This window comes from Serinus canaria, chromosome 6, assembly GCF_022539315.1.
Source record: "Serinus canaria isolate serCan28SL12 chromosome 6, serCan2020, whole genome shotgun sequence".
Classification (NCBI taxonomy): Eukaryota; Metazoa; Chordata; class Aves; order Passeriformes; family Fringillidae; genus Serinus; species Serinus canaria.
In genome coordinates, this window is record NC_066320.1 from 20,673,929 (window position 1) to 20,699,231 (window position 25,303).

The 25,303-nt window shown below is 35.9% G+C and overlaps 1 protein-coding gene across 1 annotated transcript in view; it reads right to left on the reverse strand.

The window, feature by feature from the left end:
* LOC103813901 (adhesion G protein-coupled receptor A3) overlaps positions 1-25,303 on the reverse strand; it is a 252,743-nt gene that overhangs the window by 129,997 nt on the left and 97,443 nt on the right. The window contains exons 4-6 of the mRNA XM_030241296.2: positions 23,294-23,365; positions 16,322-16,393; positions 15,397-15,560 (exon numbers count right to left, since the gene is read on the reverse strand). Of these exons, the coding sequence (XP_030097156.1) occupies positions 15,397-15,560; positions 16,322-16,393; positions 23,294-23,365 (308 nt within the window). The remainder of the gene's footprint in view (positions 1-15,396; positions 15,561-16,321; positions 16,394-23,293; positions 23,366-25,303) is intronic.

Genomic DNA, 25,303 nt, shown 5'->3' on the forward strand with positions numbered 1-25,303 from the left:
GCCCAGATAAACACAGGATTACCAGAAAATGAGTTTCATAAAACAGGTCACAATACATTTGAGGTTGGAAAGGATCTTTTGAGAGGCTTCAACCCAGCCCCCTTCTCAAGGCAGGATGTTTTACTATACAAGTGTACAGAATAAAAAAGTGAGTCTTCCAATTAGAGAAAAAATACAGTTATTAATATAGATTCAGTTAATATTTACAAGACCACTTCAGTGTCAGTAGAGGAAATGCCCACTTTGCTCCAGAACAAAACTTACTGTATAGAGAGCCTAAGCTACTTCATATGCCTGGGATTTGGATAATAATAAGACTAATAATAGTTAAACTTTCCTCTTAAGTTCAACTGTCCCCATGACTTTTCATTTCCTCTTCCTTCTGCCAATTCCACAAGTCATCTCTACTCTCTTGATAATTACTTAACATTAAATATTTATATAAGTAGATCTTTTTATCTACTTGAAGATGAATACTTTTTACCATATTTTAAATGAACTTTATCTCTCAAAGCTCTCTCCCAGAAACACCCCAATAATGAGAATACTGCACATTCTAAGCAGGCTATTACAAAAAACAGCTCTTTTAATCACAAATCCAAATGCCTAAACACAGTTCAAAAAAAAAAAAAAAAAAGGAAATAAGGAAGGTATGTACATTTTTGGCCCTGATGAAAGTCTGCTATTTCATAGGTGTGAGAGTGACTGAAGGTTATTTTTCTCAGCCCTGAAGTCTCATGAACATCGTGCACAACAGCTCCTACAATAGAGCCTTTTCATCTCAGGATCGAGCACCAAATCAATTGACTTAGCCTGGATTGCTTTTTAACCTCAATCTGCAATCTCACCTTAGACAAAAGACCTATAAGTCTTGCACCTTGGTTATCATTCTACCTTGACGAGGAAAGAGATTTTTAAAGCTAGATCTTATCCCTTCTTTTTCTTCTGTTTTCATTTAAAGGCCTCTCATCATTAATATCAATCCATCCTACAGAGCTGTCAGCTGAAAGGTCACCCTTCCACCATTTGCACCACTAGTAACTACCTCAAACATCTATTTTTCTGACAAGTACCTTTTTTTTTTTTTTTCCATTTCACTGCTTGCCATTTTATCATCCTTAAACTTGCTCCTCAAAATCCTCCATTGCCCATAACAAATACAGATGAACTTATCCATGCCTATCCAGGTTGCAAGCCATCATCACTGGTTCTACAACCACTAAAATTTGTGGACACCCAATAGTGTGCTTCCTCTTACTCAGCATTCCACCCTAACACACTTCTTTATGTTATTCAGGGGCTGTCTTTGGAGCTCTTATTAAATTGTGAGAAGCTGCACTTACAAACCCAGCTTTGGGCCCTTGTTACAATTTTGTTAAACAGTAAATTCATCACCTGCTTTGAGTAAACAGCGAGAGCGATCACTCCTACTTTTATACAAAGAAGGCTGGCCAGCACAGCATGCAAAATTGGTGCAACTGAATATGTGCTACTGCTACTGCTCTTTGGGAGAAGCACAGAGGATTAAGGGACTAGCTGCTCTCTACTAAAATGTTTAAGTCTGCTTTGACTATAAAGTGCAGCCTTCAGAAAGCAATCCTTACCTGTGCACACGTCTTGTAATTTACCTTTTGATTGCAGCTGTTATATGGAGACAATGATGTGATACTAAAAATTCCCTGAAATATACACAGTATCTTTATATGACTTTTGGCTTCTAATTAAGAGAAGAGAAGGTAAACCAGATTAATGCCTCATTCCTAATAGCTGCATCCTTGGTCTCAGTCATTTATATTAAACGTCTTTAATAAGCAGATGGCAATAATCTCTCTCCAAAAATTTGTGATTTTTGTGTTGCATTATGAAGCCAATACAGGAAATATGTGGAATAAAAATTTATCCATAAATTAAGTAAATGACTAGCAAAATGTAGAAAAATTAAGCATACTGTGACTCGTACGATATTTCTCATCCATACAGTAGTTTTTAACTGAGCATGGTGTATCTGGTGGAATGGTTTTGGTCATGCAGTAAGTGACACACTGTGTCAGGAGGCTATGAAGTAGGAAGAGTGTGAACTAGAACATCAATATCTTTAAGTCAAATTAAATAACCTGCTGAGCATATGGATGAAGTGTAACACCATCACTCTGAATTTATCTCTGTCTTGAGCGTTGGTGTCCAAGGCTCTCCCATAACCATTTGTTGTTCAGCCTTGGGGATCACCAAACCCAGAAATGCAGTGGGAATGGGGTCTTCACTACAGGTTTTGTCAGTTTATGATCAGAAGTGAACAAAAACTTTACTTCAGCTGGTCAAAATTTATCAGTCCTATCAAGAGTGTACTCATTTTCTTTTTCTTTGCAAATCCTTTTAAGTGCCAACAAAGATTCAAAATTAATTAAACATACCCTTGGAATTAAACATACCATTATGCTAGGATACCCTCCTGACCAACTTTGAGAATGTACCTATTTGGGTTGGCTAAATTGAAAAATAATGGTGAAAACTCATTTTCAAATTAAAAATAATAAAATTGCTATGGGTTATGACACTTGTAGACCATGGAAGGTAAACATAAGTACTCCTGGGAAACATCTGCTTTTAATGTCTGTGATGTCCACATAAAATATTAATATCAGAGCTAATCTTCAGTTGTTTTCCAGGGATAATAATGGTTTAAATGTCTGAGGCTGGTTCTGCAACCATTACTCATGCAGAAGTTCCAGTTAACTTCTGTGACACAGCTCACAGTTATGAGGATTAATCACACCCATAAGAGTTTCAGAATTATGACCAAAACCTTTATCCCAAAAGGCTATAAAACTATTGTAGTTACATCAGCATCAGCTGGAAATACTTATTTTAAATCCATAATCCAACAATCTTTCAAATTCAGAATAAAAATAAAAGTATCTATTAATGTTCACACATTTTCAAGCTTGACTTTGAGAATAAATTAAGAAGTAAGAAATTCTGAAAGTATTTGGAATTATTTTGGTATTGATTTGACAGCACTTTAAATTTAACAGCTCTGGCAAGCACAGCCCTATACAATCGATTTTTCTTTCTTTGATTATGTGGGTAATAAAGACTAAATCGGGATTACTAAATATATATAAACTCTGATGCTCATATTCATGCATATGTGTGTGTGTATGGCACACACAACAGCATCATAAAATCAAAATGTTTACTATTATGTGTTGAGAAAGGAGGGAGCGATTTACAGGGATTTTATTTACTTTTTACAAACTTGAAAAATATTCCAAGATGCTCCTTCCAAGACAATTCACTGTGCTGCCCTCGATCTTGGAGCCAGCACCCCCATCTGCAGATGAGAGGTGTGACTCCCCTCAGGCATTCAGATCAAGAGCTGATGGAGTGTTTTACAGTCTTTACCTGTCTTGTCTCTCCAGTCAGCACTAATCCATGATTGCAGCAGAGCACCACAGGAATCACTGATTGCAGCATGAATCTAAAGGTCTAACCCATCATTACAGTAATTACATCTTTTTCGTTATCTTTCACTTCTCAGCAGAAAAGGGTTTTGTTGACTGAAGGCCAGACTCTCTCTGCCATCTACTCTTGTATTTCAGATTAGATCTAGACTAGAATACTGAGGACCTACAGAGAAGGAATCAGGTTACACAAAAACCACAGAATTAATATGATCACTTGTGTCCTTTTCCAATAGAGTACATTCCTTCATATTTTAATGCACACAGTGTCCCAAGATGTTGAAAAAGAAAATAGAAATAATTTCAAAAACAATTAGCAAAAATAGAAGAATAGCAATGTGCACTGAAGCTCTACGGAAATGTTGCAATGCATATGCCCTTAATATATTTATAGAAGAATTTGCCTCACACACATGTGCACACATCATGCATTTCCTGGTTTTCCTTACAATTCAGTTCTCGAGATTTTAAAAGTATTCCAGCTTTCCATCTAACTTTGGCCTTCTATTTTGTTTTAAAAGTTGGAAAGGAGAAGAGTACGAAGGAAATACTGCTGCTTCTTCACATACATGGAACAAAAATGCTTATAAAAAGATAACAAAGTGCATATTTACCCATATTTTTAGTTACATTTTTAAGTACCATATTACTATCTTTAGGTAAGATTCACTTCCAATGAGTGCACTCTACTGTCTTCTGGGAGAATGACTAAAAGCAAACCTGTAAGTGCAAAACCTGGCCCGTGCAACAGATCTGTCTAAACACTACAGAAAGTTGGCTAGTCATTAACCAAACCAACATGACCAGCACAAGGCAGTGGAGAAACTGTCCTACCCCCAGCCAGCTTTGCTGCATTTCCTGCTGCATAACCTTTAATCTGGGCAGCTCAGCTCTACAGCTGCTGAGTGCACAAACCTGTACTACACCAGCACCTTCTGCTGTTCAGCCTACCAGAAAGAGTTTTCTGCTATACATTCCTGGTCCTCATTAAAGGGCTTTGTTTGCTATCAACAGTTTTCCCATAACCAGAAACAGGAAAATCCACAGGTTTCTCCAGGCTGCCCTCACATCAGTTCAGCACTACAGTGCTCATGTCTTAGGATACACCTTTGACTTCAGTTTATTGGTAGAAAACTCAGTTTTCTACAGTGTACCACAAGCTTCTGGGACAGAAATGAAGCCAGAGGTTGGCATTTTGCTTCTTGTTAATCACTTGATTTATTGTATTGCCAATGGGCTTTTTATTTGAACTGAGTGTGCCTACAGAGTGCGGCACATCCTGCTGACAAAAGTGTGATTTAGAGGTCTAATATTTGTATACAGTCTCAGTGGGAAAGAAATGTGCATGGAAAGCACAGTGGGGGGAAGCTGGAAGTGAGGACAAAGCAAAGGAACCAATCCAAGGAAAAGGACAGATGAAAATGAGGAAAAACAAATTGAAATACATTAGTTAAAAATCTGAATTGCTGACAGTGCAAATTACATCTGATATTTACCAAATGGAACTGGAGAAAAGAGCGTGATCTGAATTGCTCCAAGAGCCAGCTCTGCCAAAAAGGGAGGTGCCAGCACACCAACGCCAGTTTCTGTGTTGCAAAATTTGCCGGCAGTAAGGAAACAGGTCACAGACCACACCACGTGCCAAGGAAGTCAAGAATGAATACAGAACTGAGGCCAAGCTTCAGTTTTAATGAAAGCTGTGCCTGGCTCCAATTTCAACATAATATCAAGAAAATACAGATGCCAACACGTATTAACAGCAGAATAAGGTAAGTCTCCTGGGCTTGGGACAAGAAAGCTTTGTATCACATTCATTTACCACTCACTGCAGGAAAAGCAGAGCTTTTGTTCATGTAATAGCTTCTTATTTCCACCACCTTCATAAGGCTGGCATGGCAAGAGATATTCCACACCATTTTATCAGTCCCTTTCCCTCTCATCCATGCTTTTCAAACAGGAATATCAAGCAGTGCTTTTGCTTTGGTTGGTTTGTTGTTGGGTTTGTTTTTTTTTTCTTCCCTGCATCTTCTAATTAAATTATGGGGTTATGCTTCTTTTGTAATGCTAAGTGTTGCACTGAAATGGTAGCCACTAACCACAGAGCAAGATCTCTGATATGCATGCTGTTTTACCTAAAGCTACAAGATCTTTATTGCGATTTTACTCCTGCAAACTTCTATAAAGCCATCAAAGGAGATCAGCAGAAGTAGTAAACAGGATTTCTCATAAGTTAGAAGGACAGTGAGCCCAGGCTGTCACACTCCATTGTTGCTGGTGCTGCAGTTACCTGTGTAGCTGACCTCATAGAGGTATTCCACTGACATAGAACAGAAGCTAAAATTCAAGGCAAACATGCCAAGATGAGCTACAATCATAGCTTTGAATGAGTCTTCAAGACTCACTTGGATTATATAACTAATCTGATTTATTTACTTAAAGTAATTTACAGCTAGATGGAAAATAAGAAAGGCTGAGCTGGGGAATGTACAATTCAAATCTAGTCACTTTTGGCAAATCCAAGTAATACAGGTTTCATCCATCACTCAGCAGATGGATGACATTTCCAGCCATGACAGAGTTATTTACCCTGTCTTTGTCTACTGGAGTTTCCTCCAGATTCCTAAGTCCCAGTAAAATTAATTTTTCTTTTTGCACCAGTTCTAGGGACTGATGTGTCTTAAGAGGGAGCACAAGAAAAAGCCCTTTCTTATTTACTGGTGATAGCAGTGATTTACTTGATAGGAAATCAAGTGGCAGTGAAAAACAGAGGTAACAGGTTTCACTTATTTAATAACATTTCATTTATTTAATATAAATGTCAAATACCATAACATATTAATTTGTAAAATGCTAACAGTTACTTGAAAAATTTCCACAATATGAAATTCAAGGTTTTGTTCCAGTTAAACAATTTAAAAATTGCACTGGCTTGCACTGGCATAAAAATTGAAAAGAATAGGCAAAGAGTTTTTGCATCACTGATTTCTTTCCTATCAAATAAAACTGCTGCAACTTTTCAATTTTTTATTTTCAAATTGTCCCAGAACGCTACTTCAGAAGCTGGAGAGCATTTGATTATTTGCCATATGCTGAAATTGACATATTGACAGCTATGGTACTGGAAGATTCATCAACACAAATTTCTTCCTGGCACCAGCCAGAAACCCACTGTTAAAAATCTGATTTTGATTACTCAAATTACCCTTATGGCAACTGAACTGGCTGGCTCATGGCTTTGCATACTTATTACAGCCTGCAGTTAATAAAAATGGCTGAGCAGTGGAAAGGTAAAGCACCCAGCTCTACAAAATCACAGATTCATAGAATGGTTTGGGCTGGAATGGACCTTTAAATGTCCCCTTTAAACTGCCCCTGGAATGAGCATGGACGTTTGCTCCCTAGGTTTCATTAGAGTCCCACCCAACTTGACCTGGAATGTTTCCAGGAGTGGTGCATGCACCACATCTCTGGGTAGCCCATTGCCAGTGTCTCCCCACCCTTATTTTAAAAAAACTTCTTCCTTATATTTAATGTAAATGGATCCTCTTTTAGTTTAAAAGCATTACTCCTAATTCTATTGCTACAGCCTTTACTAAAGAGTCTGTCTCCATTTTTCTTGTAAACCCTCTCTAGGTATGAAAGGATGCACTGAGGTCTTGGAACCTTCACCTCTGCAGCTGAGCAACCACAATTCCCTCAGCCTTTCCTCACAGGAAAGATGTTCCACGTCTCCAATCACCCTTGTGGCTCTCCTCTGGTCCCACTCCAATAGGTCCAACAGGTATAATCAAATCCACTGATTAGTTCTATCCAACTGGAAAGTGCAGTGGTAGCACTCATCTTTCCAAACTTAAACCTTTCTTATTTTCAAATCATGACTCTACCCTCAGATCACAGAAAGATGGTGACAGGAATGTCCCAATAGTGTCAGTGATTGTCCCTAATTGCCCAGAGTCCAGAAGGCTGCAGGAGTTCTCATCTACGCCAAAAAAAAAAAAAAAAAAAAAAAAAAATTCTTAAAAGAAATGCTGAACAAGTGACAGTTCTGTTGAAGTATTAAATTTTTCTATTCCAAGCTCCTTTCAACCCAGCAGACAGTGTCAGATGCTCTCAGCAGCCATTTTTATACAAACATTAAAGAAAGTACTGTATGTTGACATGTGCTATAAGAATGTGAAATGCCACTATGGTATAGTCCACTTAATTAAAAAAGAGATTGTTAGGATGAAAGCTTTTTAGGGAATTTTGCTAGGATAACAACTGAAATTATTTACAGCAAACCCTAATAAGCATTGTTATTGGACAATATTAACATAAGTTTGTTAAAAAGCTTATATAACTTTACCTAGAAATCACCAGTATAAAACTTAACTCTACTGTTTTAATGTTCATGTTACCATAATAAATGAAGAATAAATCTTCAGAGATACTCAGTGGGTTGTAGTCAAGACAGTTTTAACATTGTTTTGTTCATAAGCAACTGGCTTTTGAATATGGCCAGCTAAGTGTTCAAGGGCAGGAGTTTGAAGATTAAAAAGGACTCATTTCACTGCTATTCTCACTCCACCTTGGTTAAATTTTCCTTCAGTCATTTTGCATTGTCAAAGATAATGTAGAAAGTAAAACACAAGTGTACATTAAAAACATCTAATGCAGTTTATAAGAGTAAGCTGTGGAAAAAAACCCAAACTGGGCACATTTCCTGTATCTAAATCAGCAGGATTTCAGGGATGAAAATTTCTCTTTAGCTGAATTTTCATGTGTGAGCACAAATGCAACAAAATATGTTGTAGTAAGATGTCATCCTCAAATGAACATTTTAATATTTCTGCTATTTCACATTTATAAGGTTTAACTGTTACTAATTTTGTGCCCCCAATCTTGCAGCAGTGTTCTACACTTCCACTAAAGAAGTTAGATAATCATGTTTAATATTAAATTTAAGCCAACATAGTCCTTTTCCCCCCAATTTGAATTGGATCATATTAGATGAAAAATCTAGAATTTGGAGACAAAAGGTTAAAGCATTGTTCATTTCATACTACCAAATGCTAGAATGGAAACCAACTTTGATTTACAAATGGCCTCTTGGCTCTAACATAAAATGAACTTACCCCATATATCTTTAAAAGTCCAAAATATACAGTTATATTATCTGATTTATGTTCATTCTGTTATTATGCATATTTTCTTATTAAAGAAAATCCTGAATTGCTAACACTGTAAAACGAAAGTAATTGAAAGAGGATTTAAATACTGCTAATTGTATCACTATCCATATCTTGCAAAACCTAATCCTGTGAAAGGTTATTAGTGTGAATATTCCTATTTTAACATAATTAGACCTGCTCATGTGATTAGGCACTCCCTGTAGAATTAGAGCTGAAGTCTTGATCCTGCATATTCTGGAAGACAATGATGCTCTGCATGAATGCAGCAAGTAACCTGTGGACTGCCAAGAAACTGCAGGACAGAAATCTAAATCTGGATAATTAATCCATCATTCTTCCTGCTTGGGGTTTTGAGTTTAGCCAGTTACTACATCCTGAAACCCTCCCCCCCCACACTTCAATATTTACATTGTGTTAAAGCAGTAAGAATGACTTGTAAATTAAAAAAGAAATGATTGAAACAATAATCTCAAATCTGTCCCTAAGTTTAAGTAACAAATGCTACCAAAAATATGTTTTGTGTACACTGAAAAAAATACAGGAAGAAAAAATACTCCCTGGAAATTTAAAGACAGTGTTTTTTTCTGGCAATATATTTTACGGAGAAAAGGAAAATTTTAACAATAATCTATGTGTAAATATATATAATTATAATTTCAAGACTTGAATGGGAACATAGATATTTAATTTTTGGCACCACATGAAAAAAGGAATTTCAAATCTCACCTCTTAACCAGATCCTTAACACAAGATAGTTGACAGTATTCTTAAAAACTGATACAGATCAAGGCTGATTCTATTCCGTTGCTTTCAGCTTAAATCTAAATGTTGAAAAAGTTCTTTCAACATTTAGTTTTTTTCCCCCTTCAGCATTTTAAAAGGACGAATTTTCGAAGTTCTTACTATTGGACAGTGGATACTAACTTACTGTGCTAGGAATGATGGGGAAACAATGTGCAATTTTATCAGGTAAAATTATAAAGACATTTCAACAAATACAGCATCTAGAAAAACACTATTCCATCATTGCTGAGAAAGCATTTAAAGCCACACTATTTTAAGAATCTATGTCAAGGCAAAAGAAAGCTGCTTCAAAAAAATAAAAGTACTTTATAGAGGAAGTGTAGAAAAGAAAATGTCCTATTTTTTCCCCAATTGGTATTACTCCAATCGATTTAAAATGTCTTGAATGTTTCCTTTTTTTTTTTTTTTTTTTTTTGTATTTTAGGTAAGTTTGCAAAAAAATTTAAAATTGCTTATAAAAATAGACTAGGGAGCGGCACGTGGCCCGAGAGAAAGATACCCTAAGGTTCTCCTGATATTTCAGGATGAGAAATGCAGATTAGAAAATGTGACAGTAGATAGCTAATGAAGAAAGTAAAATTGAATCTTAAAATGGACAAGAAATCTCTAACAACACAAGTAGAATGAATGCATAAAGCACATAATTGTGTTTTTTTCTTTTTTTGCTTTGCACAAGTTTTAATTGAGCAGGTATGGAGCATCAGAGCAAAAAGCACCTACATTTTAGCCTGACTCTGCTCCTTTGGGGGAACAGATACTCTGATTCTCAGTGAAGTGAAGCAAACTACAAAAGACAAGGTGCTGGTTAAGTACAAACAATTCCCTAACAACTTTATCTCCTCCCTTCCAATAAATTATTCACATTTTCTATGAAACATTTAAAGAATTTTATTGCAGAATACAGAGGTCAGAAAAGGATTTCCTTCTTTGACTTTTATTCCTCTGTTTGAAGAGTCCACCCTAAGTAGGGAGTCCATCATTCCCCAACCCCAGATTTCAATAATATTTTATGAGTCAGAACTTGCTAATTTCATTCATGAGTTAACACTTTAGACTAAGGTAGAATTCAGAGACTGAGTCTCATCTCTATTTCCATTAGGATGGATTTTTATTCTACTGCAGTGTTAACACTTTTCTCAGCAGACAGCCCCCTAGGGCATGGCAGCAGCCTCACCACACAGATCCTACACAGACAAAACCCCAGTTCTGTTTTGAGTGCTCACTCCTTGCCGTCCCTGGTGAAAGTCCAAATGGACTGTGAAAGCTCTTAGTGAATTATGAACCAACAAAAAGAATTTCCCACTGTAAGTTTGATGTAAATACTCACAGTTCCATGGATCACAGCCAACAGGTGCACCACCCGTGGACAGAACACACATTCTGGCACAACACATTCTTTCAAAATAATTGACTGGAATAACCCCTCTGTGAAACACCCTACAGGTAATCTCCATGAATGTGAAACACACAGAGCAACAATTCAAATCCAGCCTCTGGGTTCTCCACCTCTGAAAAATGGCTCCTGTGACTCAGGAAGTATTTATGGTAGATGAGATGGTACCTAAAACCAGATGCTATCTCACCAATGTCAATACAAGAAGGAAAAATTACTCATCTGAGATATATGTCTCGTAATTTGGTGTTAGTCTGTGCTTTCCAAATTCCATTTCTACCATATTTTCTGCTGAGACTGGGTCCTCAATGAATGTATCTAACATTTGTGCTTATAAGTGTTTCCTTTATCTTTGGAGTTTCTTTGCTGAGGATGGTATAAGGAGATGTATTAATACTAGCTTTGTTAATTGTTTCCCTTTCCTAGTTGTAATTATTGCAACATGGGTTTTTCAGAGATGTGCAGACCATAGGTGAATGAATAACCCTGTATCTTAGAACTTCTTGTAACTCTTGTCCTACAGTCCTGTGTTGAAGCAGCTCAACATGGAAAGAGATTTTCTCCCATTCAATTCAACACAGATAATAAGGAAGTGGGAAAGAGAAACATTCAATGCAGAAGCATAACGAAGAGAGAAGCAATCAATTTGTTTCTTCCAAGGAAAAGACGTGTGCATAGATTGTGTGCATAGATTTACATCAACATAGAGAAAAAGGGCAAACACAGTTTTTGGAGATAACCTTTAGCCAGGGTCTCATGTGGGGGGTCAGATGCAAAGAGCCAGAACAAGGTCTGCTCACATGGCCAGAGACCACCCAGCAGTGTTTAAGATTGTTTCATGGGGCAAGATTGCTTTATGGGGTTTTCTGGCAGACTGCCCCACAGCAGGGCTCAGGAAGGTAAGGGCAGCTACAGGAAAGGTGTCCTGCAGCAGAAGGAGCTTGCCTGAAAGTGCTGTGATGCACTGATGTGAATGCATGCACAGCAAACCATCTGGCTAGTAGAGTAAAATCACTTGAAAACAATGTAGACTCCTCTGTGCATTCAGATTTCCTGAGAACCAAGATACTACCTCTAGTTCTCTGAACCTGTCTGCTTTATAGGTCCATGCAACCATATCACAAACAAGACTAGAACAGTAGACCACAGAAACCTGAAAAGCAACTGACACCAAAAAAGAACAAAACTTATTTACTAACTGCATGAAAAAATTCATAATGAGGAAGAATAAAAATGTAATTTATTATGTATTAATGCAATAAACTCTAAGCAAAAAACCTGATTTCTCAATATCCTTTTATATTTTCTTTTCAAGAAGTTTCTTTTTTAATTAACAGAAGGGAATAATATGTTCTCAATTACTTATTTATAAACATCAGTAGAGCGTATATATATATTCAAAATCCAAGGTTTTAATTTGTAGGAGATCTGTATGAGGAACAGCACTCTGTCCCAGGAGAATTAGATAATTTTCCTTGTGGAATAAATAAATAAATAAATATATATATAAATGTCTTAAGGCACCATAAAATTATTTCTGTACTTTGACCTTTGCAATATTTTTTGGTAACATTTAGCAAACATTTTCAGCATTTTAGTCAAAACGTTTATTTAAATTTTATTGATATCATGTGAACTACTTTCTAATTTTTAAATAAAATCTAATTGGAGGTAAAAAGAAAGTCAGCACTTTTGCAAACATCTGTTTTGATGAGTCAATGTTCTTTAACAGAAAATCACTCTATCACAGTTATATGTCAATTTTAATTTGCAGAACAACTGAATTTTTATTTATTCATGCTGTTCAGAAACATCAATACAGCTTTGAAACAGAGAAACTAAATACTCATATCTCATTTATCAGTATAAATAATCAGAACCCAGCTTTAAGAGCAACCTTTCATAATCCCCTTAAGACAAAGACACATACAGATCTTTCCTGAGTGAAGAATTTGGCTTAGAGAATCCATCTCTGGTGGTGATGTGAGCCAGAGAAAATCTCAGACTCCTATCAGACCTCAGCACTCATATTTAGGAAAATTAGAAATTTATAGCACTTGTATTCAGGAAAATACAATTTTCCTCCTGGAAATTGAGTAACTTGTATTTGGAGTCATGGAGAAAGAGTAACAAGGCACTGCATGAAGCCAATTTCCTAGCCATTTTTCAGGAAGATACTCTGTCCATACCATAATGAATTCACCACAGTCCCTCATCATTAAGGCAGAAGACAAGGGCAAAACCATACTTTGTCATCCAACCAGCTTTTCAGCCTTATTTCCAACATTGAGAAGAATTGTTTTATAACCAAACATTTCTGACAGTTGGGGAGTTTTGTTTAAGAAGATTTAAGTAACTCTTAAAAGCTGTTAGTGAAATATTCAAGCAGAACCCTGGGGAATTCTAAAACTGTGCCGTTACATAGCTCCTAAAACCCCTAAAGCAGGTTTTAAACTGTTTCCAACAGGCAGCTTACTACTTTGGCTATCATGGGTAAGTAGATGTGTGAGAAAGATTTGCCAGGAAGAAATCCAAAAGATTATTTTTTTCTCACCTCAACATATAAAATAAATCTAAAAAGCTGAAACTGCTCCCTGTAGCTATTCAGAGTCCACATATTTTGACTTTTTGGTTCATTCCCTAACACCCCTGCAAAACTCTTTGCCCATTTCCCTCCTATCTTAATTTTTCCCCTTTCATTCTTCTTATTTTGCCCATCTTGTGACTGTGATATCTCATGACATCTTTTAGCATGTAGAAGGAAGACCAGTGTCTATAAATACCTGACAGTACAGATGATGTTCACATGAAGGAGTTTTTAATTTTTAAGTCACTCAATATTTTCTTTAAGATATGTTTAATTTGATCAGCTCTGTGCATATTTCAACACACATTATTTATAAATCATCCTCAATAGCTATTATTATTTTGGTGCCAGACAGCATTCTGTTATGCCTAAGCTCAAATTAACTTACTGAAAATGAAATTGCTAAATGTTCTGGGCACTGTGAGCTACCCAGCAGATAACTCTGAGCACCATGAAATACCTGGCAGATATTACAGAGCTGGTGGAAGGCTCAGCAATTATAACCACTGTAAAACTCTCTGTGGATATTGGAAGCAAAGTCAAGCTACTGGCAGTCATTACAGCCCTTGTCAAGTGTTCTGTGTAAATAGGAATTGTAAACAGGAGTGAGAACTAGATGGGCATTATAAATTCTGTATCAAAGGTTTGATAGGGAGTCCTATTATGAATTAAATTATGAAATTCTGAGAAATTGCTTTCATTTCCTCTGTAGAATTCAGAGATCTATATTCACTTGTTACCTGGAAATGCCAATTAACAGTCCTTAATCACTCTTCTGATCATTCCAGCACTTGTAGAAGTACTCTTCCTGCTGGGAAATGGATCTCTAGGAAGATGCCCATGCTGGCTCTCTATAAAATGGGAGCTTAATATTTGAATAGTATTGCAGAATTTCAAATGTTTGGTAACACAGGCTCCTGGAAATGTCTCTGCCTTGCACTCACAAGAGCTCATTCCATACTTGCCTCCAGACACCTGCCTGTGTTTCCTTAACAATTCACCTGATGCACCATCTGTAGGCAGGATTCACATCCTTGAACATTTCTTCCAAGCTATAAACATCTGTATTTGTTGTTAAAACCAATTCTCTATATCATTCCAGGCAACTTCTGATCTCCCTCCTGCTGTTAATATGTTTGTTACAACACACATCACTCTTCTTGTGGTTATTAGGAGAAACATGTGACTCTCCTTTTGTTTGCAAAAGACATTAGCAAAGTCACAGTCTCAGCAATTTTCTGTCATTCAAGCACGTCAAAGATTCAAAGGTTCTGAAATTCATCAACCATGTGAAATTAGACTTTTGATTCTGGAACCCACTGGCATCATGTCAGGCAGTGATCTTTTCTCTGCAGTGTGATACTTTTAAGAATCTCTGGCTTAATCTGCTCATTGCTAGACAATGCCCAGTGTGAAATGAGTTTCCTTTACCTTTTTGCTTTCTCCCTCACACCACATCTATCATGTTTGTTATGGTGGAAAATATACAAAAAACATTTCACTTCTACATCTTCAAATACAGAATTCACCTAACTGAAGCTCGCTGTAAGAATTCTATTCATCCCCAGGAAGTGATGATAAAATCTGTAGTTACAGGTCGATGAAAATAAAAAATTCAAGAATTAAATTTGACATCAATAGCACTCTTTCAGACACATAACTTTAAAGAAATATTATATAAACTCATGTAGGAATCCTCAGTTTCATGAAGAATACAATGTAGAACTAGCATCATAGTTGAATGTTTTATGTCATAATTGCATATCACTGAATACATTGCAGAACAGTGGTGATTTTGAGATATTAAATAAGAAATCTCTATTTTTTCCTGTTCTCTTTCATTCTCAGGTGCATCTTCTATGTCACACACCTGACAGATTTTTTTTTTTTTTTTTTTTTTTTTTTGCATAGTTTCTGGGGTTTTGATATTTTCTCTAGATTCCACTTCAATCTGTAATGCTGAATGAGAGTACAACTCACCACAGATCAGCTGGTTTTCCTTCAGGTTGTAAAGTGACAGCCCATGCAAAGCACTGGGGTAAGCACAAACGGTTTCCTCTGCTATTCGGACTGAAGCATTTCTGGCCCATTGCAAGACCCATTTCAGATTACAGTCACAAATCAGTGAGTCCGTGTTGAAATGTCTACAAAGGCAAAGAATGACCACAGCTGGTAAACATGCAGTTTCCATGAACATATTTTCTTCTGCTAGATTCAGATTGTCTAATTCCAAAGAGAATTTTAGATTAATGCATAACTATGGATGCATGAATTCAAAGATAGTCTGAGACGACCAATGAACATTTTCCCACTGTTTATTACTTTCATAATACAATGTAACAATTCTGGGTTTGGTTCCAGGACAACATCATTGACTACTGAAATAATTTTGAGTCTTTGTTACTGCAGAAATCATTCTATAACATACCTAAATTTACTAAAAACCACTCTAAATAGAAACATTCAGTATACACTTGGAAATCTTAGGCAAGTACAATTAATATCAATAACTGGGAAATGTAAGCATAATTCCAGGAAAAATATTTAACATTACTGGTTTTGTGCAATTAGAGGCCTAATAAAATTTAATGCATAAAACCGTGGAAAAGTATAAGATTTTAAAGTAAAAGGAGGAAAAAAAAAAAGAAGGGATTCTAGTCAGGAGGACCAGGCTGGGCTAGTCAGGAATGGGGTTGAATTATCAGTGCTATCCATTCTTCTGCAACAGGTAAAGATGGCAGCTCACCAACAGTGAGCCACACATGGATAACAAAAGACTGCAGATTTTATTTTTAGAATGCATCTCTACAAACAATCCTGCTTGAATTCATATTCAACTCTGCTATGTTTATTCTAATGTGTTTCTGAAGTACTTCAGATTACAAACAAAAGGAATTATACTCACAGGGCTTTCAGAGCTAGCAGCTCAGAAAAAAGTCCATTCATGAGACTTGAAAAAATATTCCCTGACAAATTCCTAGGGAAAAAAAGAAAGCAATTTACTGTTGGTTATAACAAATACAAGAAGAAAGGAAAATTGTTATAGAATATCATTCTCCCAGTGCTAATTAAAAAGTTGCTTTCTTGACAATAGTGGCAGCATATTTAAATTTGGTACATTGCTTTTTGGTTTTGGTAGGTGACAGTAATATTTAAATCAATTCACACACTCTTACTTGCTTTATTTTCACAGAAGAAATACATACAATTAACTTGGTTTCATACAGAGGAACACTTCAACTTATTTAAAAGAACAGAATTTGAGAAAAGAATATTCTAGAATTTGAGTGAAAATATTAATAAAATAATTAGTCAGTGAGACCTAAGTTTTATTTTTACTGTAGAGACAGAATGTCACTTCAAGTTAAAGAAACAATTTCAGTGCCTTAATTTAGTAATGTTCCAAAGAATTCAAGCAATTCCTTTAAACAGTCATGAGTTTTCAAAGTGACTACACAAATAGTTTTATTACAAAGGACTTTAAACACACAAATTTTTCCCATCCTTAAATTAGGTCATTTCCATTCTAATTACTGCTCTACTCTTTCTTGTCTTGATGGCTGAATGGCTCAGGCTGAACACTTGCAAGCAGAAGCAATTCACTTTTACAGAGTTTAACAGTATTGCTCTGCCACTGCCTTAGTGGTACAAAAATTAAATGCTTAATTGTCAAGTGATAATATCTTTTTCCATACCCATAAACATAAAAATTAGTGCATATCCAAGATTAAAATTTCAGAGCATACAAACTACCTACTTATGAAATACAGATATATGTTCCTTTCTGTCCAGTGCCTGAACACCATGTGTTTGAATTCAAAGTTGGTTACAAAAATTCAGTTATCAGGAAAATTTCAGAGTTCTTCACTGGAGATGCATTGCAGGTTTATGAAAAAAATAATAGAAGATTGGCAAAAAAAATGGTTTTATTACTTTTTCTTTTAAAAGGATGTTGTTATAAATGTTAATTTTACTTCTCTTTTGTCTACAAAGTAAAGAATGTAAGCTAAACTGAAGAGGGACATTCAGATCAGGAGCAATGTGTTTGCAGTGAGAGATCTGACAAGCTGTAAGATATCTGAAGCAGGTAAAGAACCAAAGTAAGAAAGATGAAATTTGAGAATCCTGCTGAAGCCTGTCCAGAAATCTGTGGATCAATGGATTCAAGTAAGAAGAGAAAATGCTGCTAATTTATAAAGTAGTTTAAGACACTCTTGAAGCAATAACTAATTTCATTTTTGTATACAAAACAACTGAGCACTTTAAAAGTTTTTGGTAGCTTTAAACAAATTCTGGTAATAGAGACTGACCTGCACTGCACTAAACTAAAAATTCTTGTGTTCCATTTACAGAAGATGGTAGAATTCCTATAGAATTCCTTTTTACCAAGTGCTGGAATAATTGAGTTACTGACAGTGACATCAGCAGAAATCCAGCTATTCAGCTTTTCATACTCTTCTGGCAATGACCTGCTTTGAAGTTTCCATATTACTACTGATAATTAGCAGACTAGGATCACATTCACAGGGCTGTGTAAATCAAAATGCAACACATTTCTATGTCCAAGAAACATAATTACAATATTTGGATATCCACCAGTGTTAATAGATTGTTCTTTAACAAAAATCTCAGAAATCTTCTAAAATGACCCAAATAACTCATGCATTTCTGAGCTGCTCCAGCACTCTGTAAACACTTATTTTTTAGTGCACATAATTTACATTATATACTAAAATATTGTCAAATATCTACTGTTGTAAAATTTCTCCATTTCAGATATCCTAAAACCCCACTCTAGCTTGATTTAGAAGGGTATTTATTCTAAAAATGTCTGCAACATCTTGTTTGCAAATATTTCAAATATAACAAATTAATGCACTCCAAAGCTCAAAGCACTTACTATGCCATTAACTCACTCCATGAATAAAAATATGTGCTTTCAGTTTTATCAGAGATAAAACATTTCAGTCCTACTTAGAAAGTCCTGAACTTGGTTTTTCATATACCAATACTTGTGCTTTTACAGACATTAAAGTTTCAATATAAATGACAAATGCCACAAAACAGTCAAAAAGAGTTACATGTGTCAAAGTACCATTTGAGGCAGACTACAGACAGGAGCAGAAGTATATGAATATGAAGAATGCTTCCCTCTTAAGAGCAGCATTAAAAAGCAAAAGTCGAATGCAATGGTAACAGATTGATCTGTGCAAAAAAACCCCAAAAAACAAAGTGGGATAGGAGGTGTAAAAAATGACAAGAGAAATACAGATAGGGCAGTTTACATTCTGTATTTCCTTATTTGCTGAAATGGGTCTGTTTGATTAACTGTGTTAGTGTTTTTTATTTTATTTCTGGCACCATACAAAGTGATTAGTTGCTGCAATGACATCCAGTCACACAAAATTTTGCACTATAATATTATCACAAAGCTAACTGCTGCTGATGATTCAGAGACAGGATGAAGAGTAAACCAGATATAGTTTAATCAAACAATTTGAAGCAATGATAAAGTTTGGGTTTCAACCTCCAAAGGGAAGAACCTGCAGTAGCTACATGTTGAAACAGATTTCAGGCTGCTACATTTTGAAACCTGAAAAGATAATTTATGAGGGACTAAATAAATGAAGTCTGGTATATCAGCACAGTGGCATCAGACCAGTATTCCACAGCTCTTAACACTTAGATTAAATATAAACAGAATTAATGTAGATAGCAGCTCCATTACCTAGCCGAAATATATTTGCATACTTAATTCTGGAACAAAGCACTGAAACATTGGGTCCAAAGGAGATTTGGAAGATTTGTTGCATTCAATTATGTCGCTCCTGGTTAGAGTACATGCACCTCATTACAGCAGAAACACAGCCAAAGGGTAATAGATTAGCCAAAGGAGGTAAACTAGTATCTTAGAAGATGCAATAAATCTACTCTCATACTGAGGCACTGCCAGCTGCATTTGTCCTATGATGTCAAAGCATTTTGAAATCATTTTACAGAGTAAAAATCATCAAATCCAAGAAGGTGTAAAAATTAGATCAATCTCAAGGAACATAATCAGAAGTCACTGGCTGCAGTAATTTCAGGGCCTGTATGAAATTTAAGGCGTCATTACTAATTTTGATTTCAATTTCTGTTTCCTGACATAGACCTCCTGATTGCAGTGGAGTAAAAGTCTTCTCTACATCATCAAGAGGTTGAACATTTCTTGTGGTTTCTGTGTGTCTGCCTGTTTAAAAACAATACCAGATGGTACTACTAATTCATTTTTTTCTTTAATCAAGAATTCTGTAGGTTGTCCTGTTCTAAACTAGACTGCACAAAACCACAAGGCCCACTGAAGGGTCTCTACATTATCCCTGAAAGCCCAGGCAACCCTCATCCTTTTAGTGAAGTATTTGAACATGCCTTTACTGAACTCAGTTTAGATTTATGCATCACATCATTGGGCTAAACCACACTGTGGTAGTTTGGACCTAGAGCTGATTTTTCAGCTCTAACTCCATTTTTTTCCCAAACTGAATTAGATTTACAAGATCGAGTGAGACGCCGGTGTTATTTTGTTTCACCTGGCATTTGTGCCTGTAAACAGTACAAGAAAATCCCATATTTGTACTTCACAGAAGGCACATGAAAAGATTTATGTCCTTTATCCTTCCAGTGGACTCACGGCTCTCCCTACTGGTTTTGATAACAGCCTGCAAAAATGCTTCTGTACTTCATCTCCCCATACATAACACAGGAGAGCTCTAATTACCAAATCAACAACTACATAAATCAACACATATCTATACACCATTATATTTCTCCTTCAGTAAATGGCTGTGAAACCAGTTCCATGTTTAAGAACTTGTCATTTTTTCCTTGTTACAAACACTGATGCTGCACTGAGTAAATGCTTCTCCATAACCTTTCCAGAGAACAGCTTTCTCATACCCCTCAAATGGCAAGTAAACACAATTCAGAGGCATCAGTAGGAACAGCAAGGTGACCTATTGTCTTTTAAACATGTTTAAAAAGTATGGTTCTTTATAAACTTCCATGGCAAACAAACCTACAGTGTTAGAGAAGTACCAGGCAGCATCAGCTTGCAGTGCACTAACAATGACCACTTCTTATACCACAGGCAAATTGAGATCTCAGTCCAAATAATTGCCATCAGCATTAGGACATTATATGAGATTTCTGAGATCAAGGAACATGTGCAGGGGACATGGGAATGGCAGGGGAGAGTGCCTCTTGACTGGGACTGTGGCTGTATTTCTTCACAAAACACTCAGTGGCCCAGCGAGAGTGGTGGCACTCTTGACTTTGGTGTGGTAAGGAGGACAATCCCTGCAAGGCAGCTCTAGCTTTTGACAGAGCAATCCTGAAATGATTCACTTCAGATGAAAGGATAAGGTAGACTAAACTATTACTAAGCCTCTGATTTCCAAAGGTCAGACTTTTGAAATACTACTACTAATAAAACAAATAAAAGTCATTAATAAAGCACTAGACCACACAGACTACAGTGCAGGGTGGACCTATTTATTAGGTCAGTGGTAGAAAGGCAATTTAAAACCCAAATAAGAAAAACAGAAGATAGACTAAATGGATTATACAACCTATAGAAGATAGACTAAATGGATTATACAACCAAATCTTAAATCTTGAAAAAAATAATTCAAATTTTTAAAAGATCAAAGAACTGGAGAAAAGATAACAGGAAAAGCTTAGCAGAGCGAGAGAAAGAACTTAACATTTGGAAAGTATGCTAAGACATGGTGCAAAAGATGCTCCAACAATATTACTCTATTATAACTAAGTGATTATTAAAGGGTAGGTATTATATACAGCTTAAATATATCACATTACTATGACTTTTAAGATTAAAGATCTCTTTTTATGATTACATGATTTACTATCTATAGCCACATATTGATTTTTTGCCAATTTCTGATTTGCCAACATTTTTTTTCCATTTTTCTTTCTTTCAAAACTCACTTATAAAATAGAAAGAGGCCAGATTAGGAGGTCTCCAGTTACCAGAATCATAATTTTTTCACTGAAGCATGGACATCATGTCCACAAAAGCGTGAAGGACCTGGTGTTAAGTGCATTTACTGTAAAACAAAGTAAGATAATGGACAAGATGGAAAGGAGGGAAGTAAGACATTACTGATGCTCTGCCAAAATGGTCTTCAGAGTGGCTGCATTTAGAGCTTTCAACAATGACTCTGCCTCACAGCATTAGGAGAATGTGAGTATGAAAGCTGGCAATAACAAAACCAACTTTTGGTCAAAATACGGAGAACAAGAAGAGATGAACCTTCTTAAACATGAAAGGACTTGTAATTCATTAAATAACATTATTCAAAGTGAAAAATGTCACTAGACTGCCGTGTGGGAGCTACACTTGAGAAATGTCTCATTCAAATTGCTGCTATGAACTGGTGCCTCAGAAGGAAAATGATACAGCAAGATCTGGAAACACAGCCCTTTCAAAATGAAGTTCAGACCCACAAAAAGGGTGGATGCAAGAAAATACAAAGTTAATAATGACTGTGGAGAGGCAACTGGTGAATCTCTATGGTCCTTACAGCTCAGAGACAAATTGCCAATGCTGGGACAGACACTGGGGCTACCATGAATAGCAGGAATATAGCAAAAAAAGAAACTGTAATGGTGTGGTTTGATCAGCCCAGCAACCAGGGCAGTCAGCCTGCACACTGTGCCTTCTCCCAGCATCTCTGGCATCAGCGAAGGGTGTGGAGATACACTGCCACATTCATTCCTGGCCTTCAGAGAAAAGGGATGGTACAGCCAAACTCTGTCACAGACCAACTGCTGTGCACTCTCTGGGAATGAACTTCTGTTCTTTGCCACCAAGAGACCCACTGAACTTCTCACTGAGTTTTAAGATGGGGTCTTGTAGATTTGGGAGTGGAAATTTCATATCTTTCTGAGGGAGCATGGATTTGGACAGTTTCTATTGAGGCTGTTCCTAGCAACTAGAAACACATTCCATTGAATAACATGCCTTCACCATTTTGAATTAAACTTACCTTCCAAGGTAATCTGGCTTTATAGCCACAGTCAAGTTCACTGGGCACAACAAAAGCAGAGATAGAAACCCTCAACAGAGGGGGCTTGCCTAATTTGGCACATCATCTGGGATGAGTGAAAAGAGGGGCAGGTTGCACCTGTTCATTAGGTGCTATCAAGGCTCTTCCCATCATCTGTTCTCCTTTGTTTTCATCAGAGAAGACCTGGCATAGTTACTCTCATTAATGGGATCTGTAAGTGAGCCAGACCTCAGCTTTTACCTGGAGTTATCTTGACCTCATGGCATATCTCTCTAGAAAGATTTCCCTGTTTGTGCAAGGAAATGCCATAACTGGCTGGAAAGGACAAAAAGAGAGTATGAGTTTTGTCACATACTATAGGAATGACTATACTGTAGGATGCAGTATAGGAATTTATTTCTCATTCAGTAAAGAGGACAGATCTGATTGAAGATACAAGGCCCTCCTGGGCTCAGCCAAATGTTCATTTAAACCAGGATTCTTCCCATGAATTTTCTCTTTCCCAGCCAGGAAATTAACAGTCAACTTACTTTAATTGTTTCTTAGACATGCAAACAGAAATTTCATGTTTAGCCTCTTTCTAATGTGGAAATGAAATTTAAATCTTTGCATTTCTGATAGATTTTACAATTGAAATAGAGAAAAAAATATTTAAAATATGAACTCATCACAATCAAAGGCTCAGGACAAAACTTTTAGTACAAAACATACAACTTTCTTATAATATAATTTTCTTGCCAACTATACTCAGGTCAGTAATGTGACAGTTGAGATTTCTCTGTTTAACAAAAAACTGGTGTTATACTCACAATTTGTGAAGATTATTAAGTCCAACAAACATTTCTGGTGTTAGGCAACCAATTCTGTTATTTGAAAGATCCCTGAAACAAACCAAAATCCCATGAAAGTTTGAGTCTCTCTTATTTATATACATACCTACACAGTCACACAAAGCATCTCTATTTTTAATACTTAAGGAGTCAGAGACAAATGAGAAATAAAACCTTTTTCCATAATGTAACACAACTGAATTAAACAGTTAAATAACTTTTATATTAAAATTATTGAGCAATATTCCACAAATCATACTGTGACTTCTAATTGCATTAAAATGGGGTTTTATATATATGTAGTAAATAAAAGCAAAGCAATATTACAAATATACAGGATTTTGCTGATCTGAGTTATTAGCACCTGCAGTCTTTAACTAAGGAAAAATACTATGTATTTTGTTCCATGCAATATTCTGCCAAAACTGTTTTTTTTTTTTTACTGTTTACTCATGTTTCATCTCATTAACAGCAGCCTTTCTTGCTGAAATCACAGAAACCAGAAGGCAATTAATTTTTGAGCTAGTGAGGTCAGTTTTGATAAGCACTTGGCAAGCTCTTAAAAGAGCAATACTGTGGCTTTCTGAGAGCACAAACAGTAAAAGGCATTGCATTCCATAACTTTGCCTGCAGAAAGTGAAGAAATGTTTTCTGTATAAGCCATACATGCAACATAGTGTACAGGATGCTTGCAGGAAGGAGACAAAACCAGATATAAGCAACCATATTGGGGTAAAACCAGGAATAATGCCCCTTGGTAGATTACAGTTTGATTTTTATGTATTTGGTTTTCAAACTTGACCCAAATTTTCCTTCTCACCAAGTACATTTTCTAAAAAATAATTGCAGTTATGTAAGGATTTTAAGTGATAATGCAGACAAGAAAAATGTTAAAATTGATCTGAATGTATTTTTGTTTTAGAATTAGAGGTAGTTTTCTGATTCCTTTACTACATTGTGCAGATTCCGTATTTTTCTACTGATACATGAGAACACTAAAGTAACCAAATGGAAGACTAAAGGTTGCAGTTTGACAAATCCAGTTACTGCTTTCATGGGAGCACATTCAATTAGCTGGAAAATGAAGGAAATCTCTTTGGAGTTCACTAGGAAGTCTTTGTCTTCTATCAGACAAAGAAAATATTGTTGTGCAAGTATATGAGGAAACTTCACATTAGAATGAAAATATTTCTTAAATGCTTTGTCAAGGATATTAAGTAGAGAACAGCTGAGATAATACTGAGGATACAATATAGTGCATTAATTTCATGTTAGTATTATTCTTTAAGTTCTCCTAATAAAAGCTACATATGAACTCTAAAAATGCAAGTTTAAGACAAATACATATAAAGATGCATCTACATATCTTTCTATGAGAAGATATTAAAAAAACCTACCCAAAATTCTCGGTTGGGTAATGCTTTGCTTTTGTCTAGGCAAAGTCTGAACACATGGAAGAACTGCATCACAATGTGGGGCACAAAATGGGTAGCAAAAGCAGATTTTGTCTATACTAATCAATACAGGAGCTTATTTCTTTAAGAGAGGCACACACTAAAATCTTATTTTTACCAAACTGAAAGAATAAGCACTATTTTCTCAAAGTTTACTTCAATAAGTGCTATTTTCAGAAGAGGTTATAGCAGTGACTGAAATTTCTGTATTATAAAACATGTTTTCCAAAAAAAAAAAAAAAAATGCAAAAAAGAAAAGGCAACTTGCTACACTTTTTCCCCAGACTAATACCTGTATACATTTAACTTACTAATGCTGACTCACAAAGTTGATGTTAGAGAAAAGAACTCTTCTGTGTGGAGTAACCAAATGCCAATCAATTTTAGTGATTCATAAATTTTCAATTTCCATTAATTTTGTGTGCACCTTTTTGAGTAATCCCTGGAAATAATTCAGTTTGTCATTCAAATACAAATAATAACAGTTCCCCAAATCATTCACAGAAAACTTTCTGACAGCCTCTGGCTTGTCTGT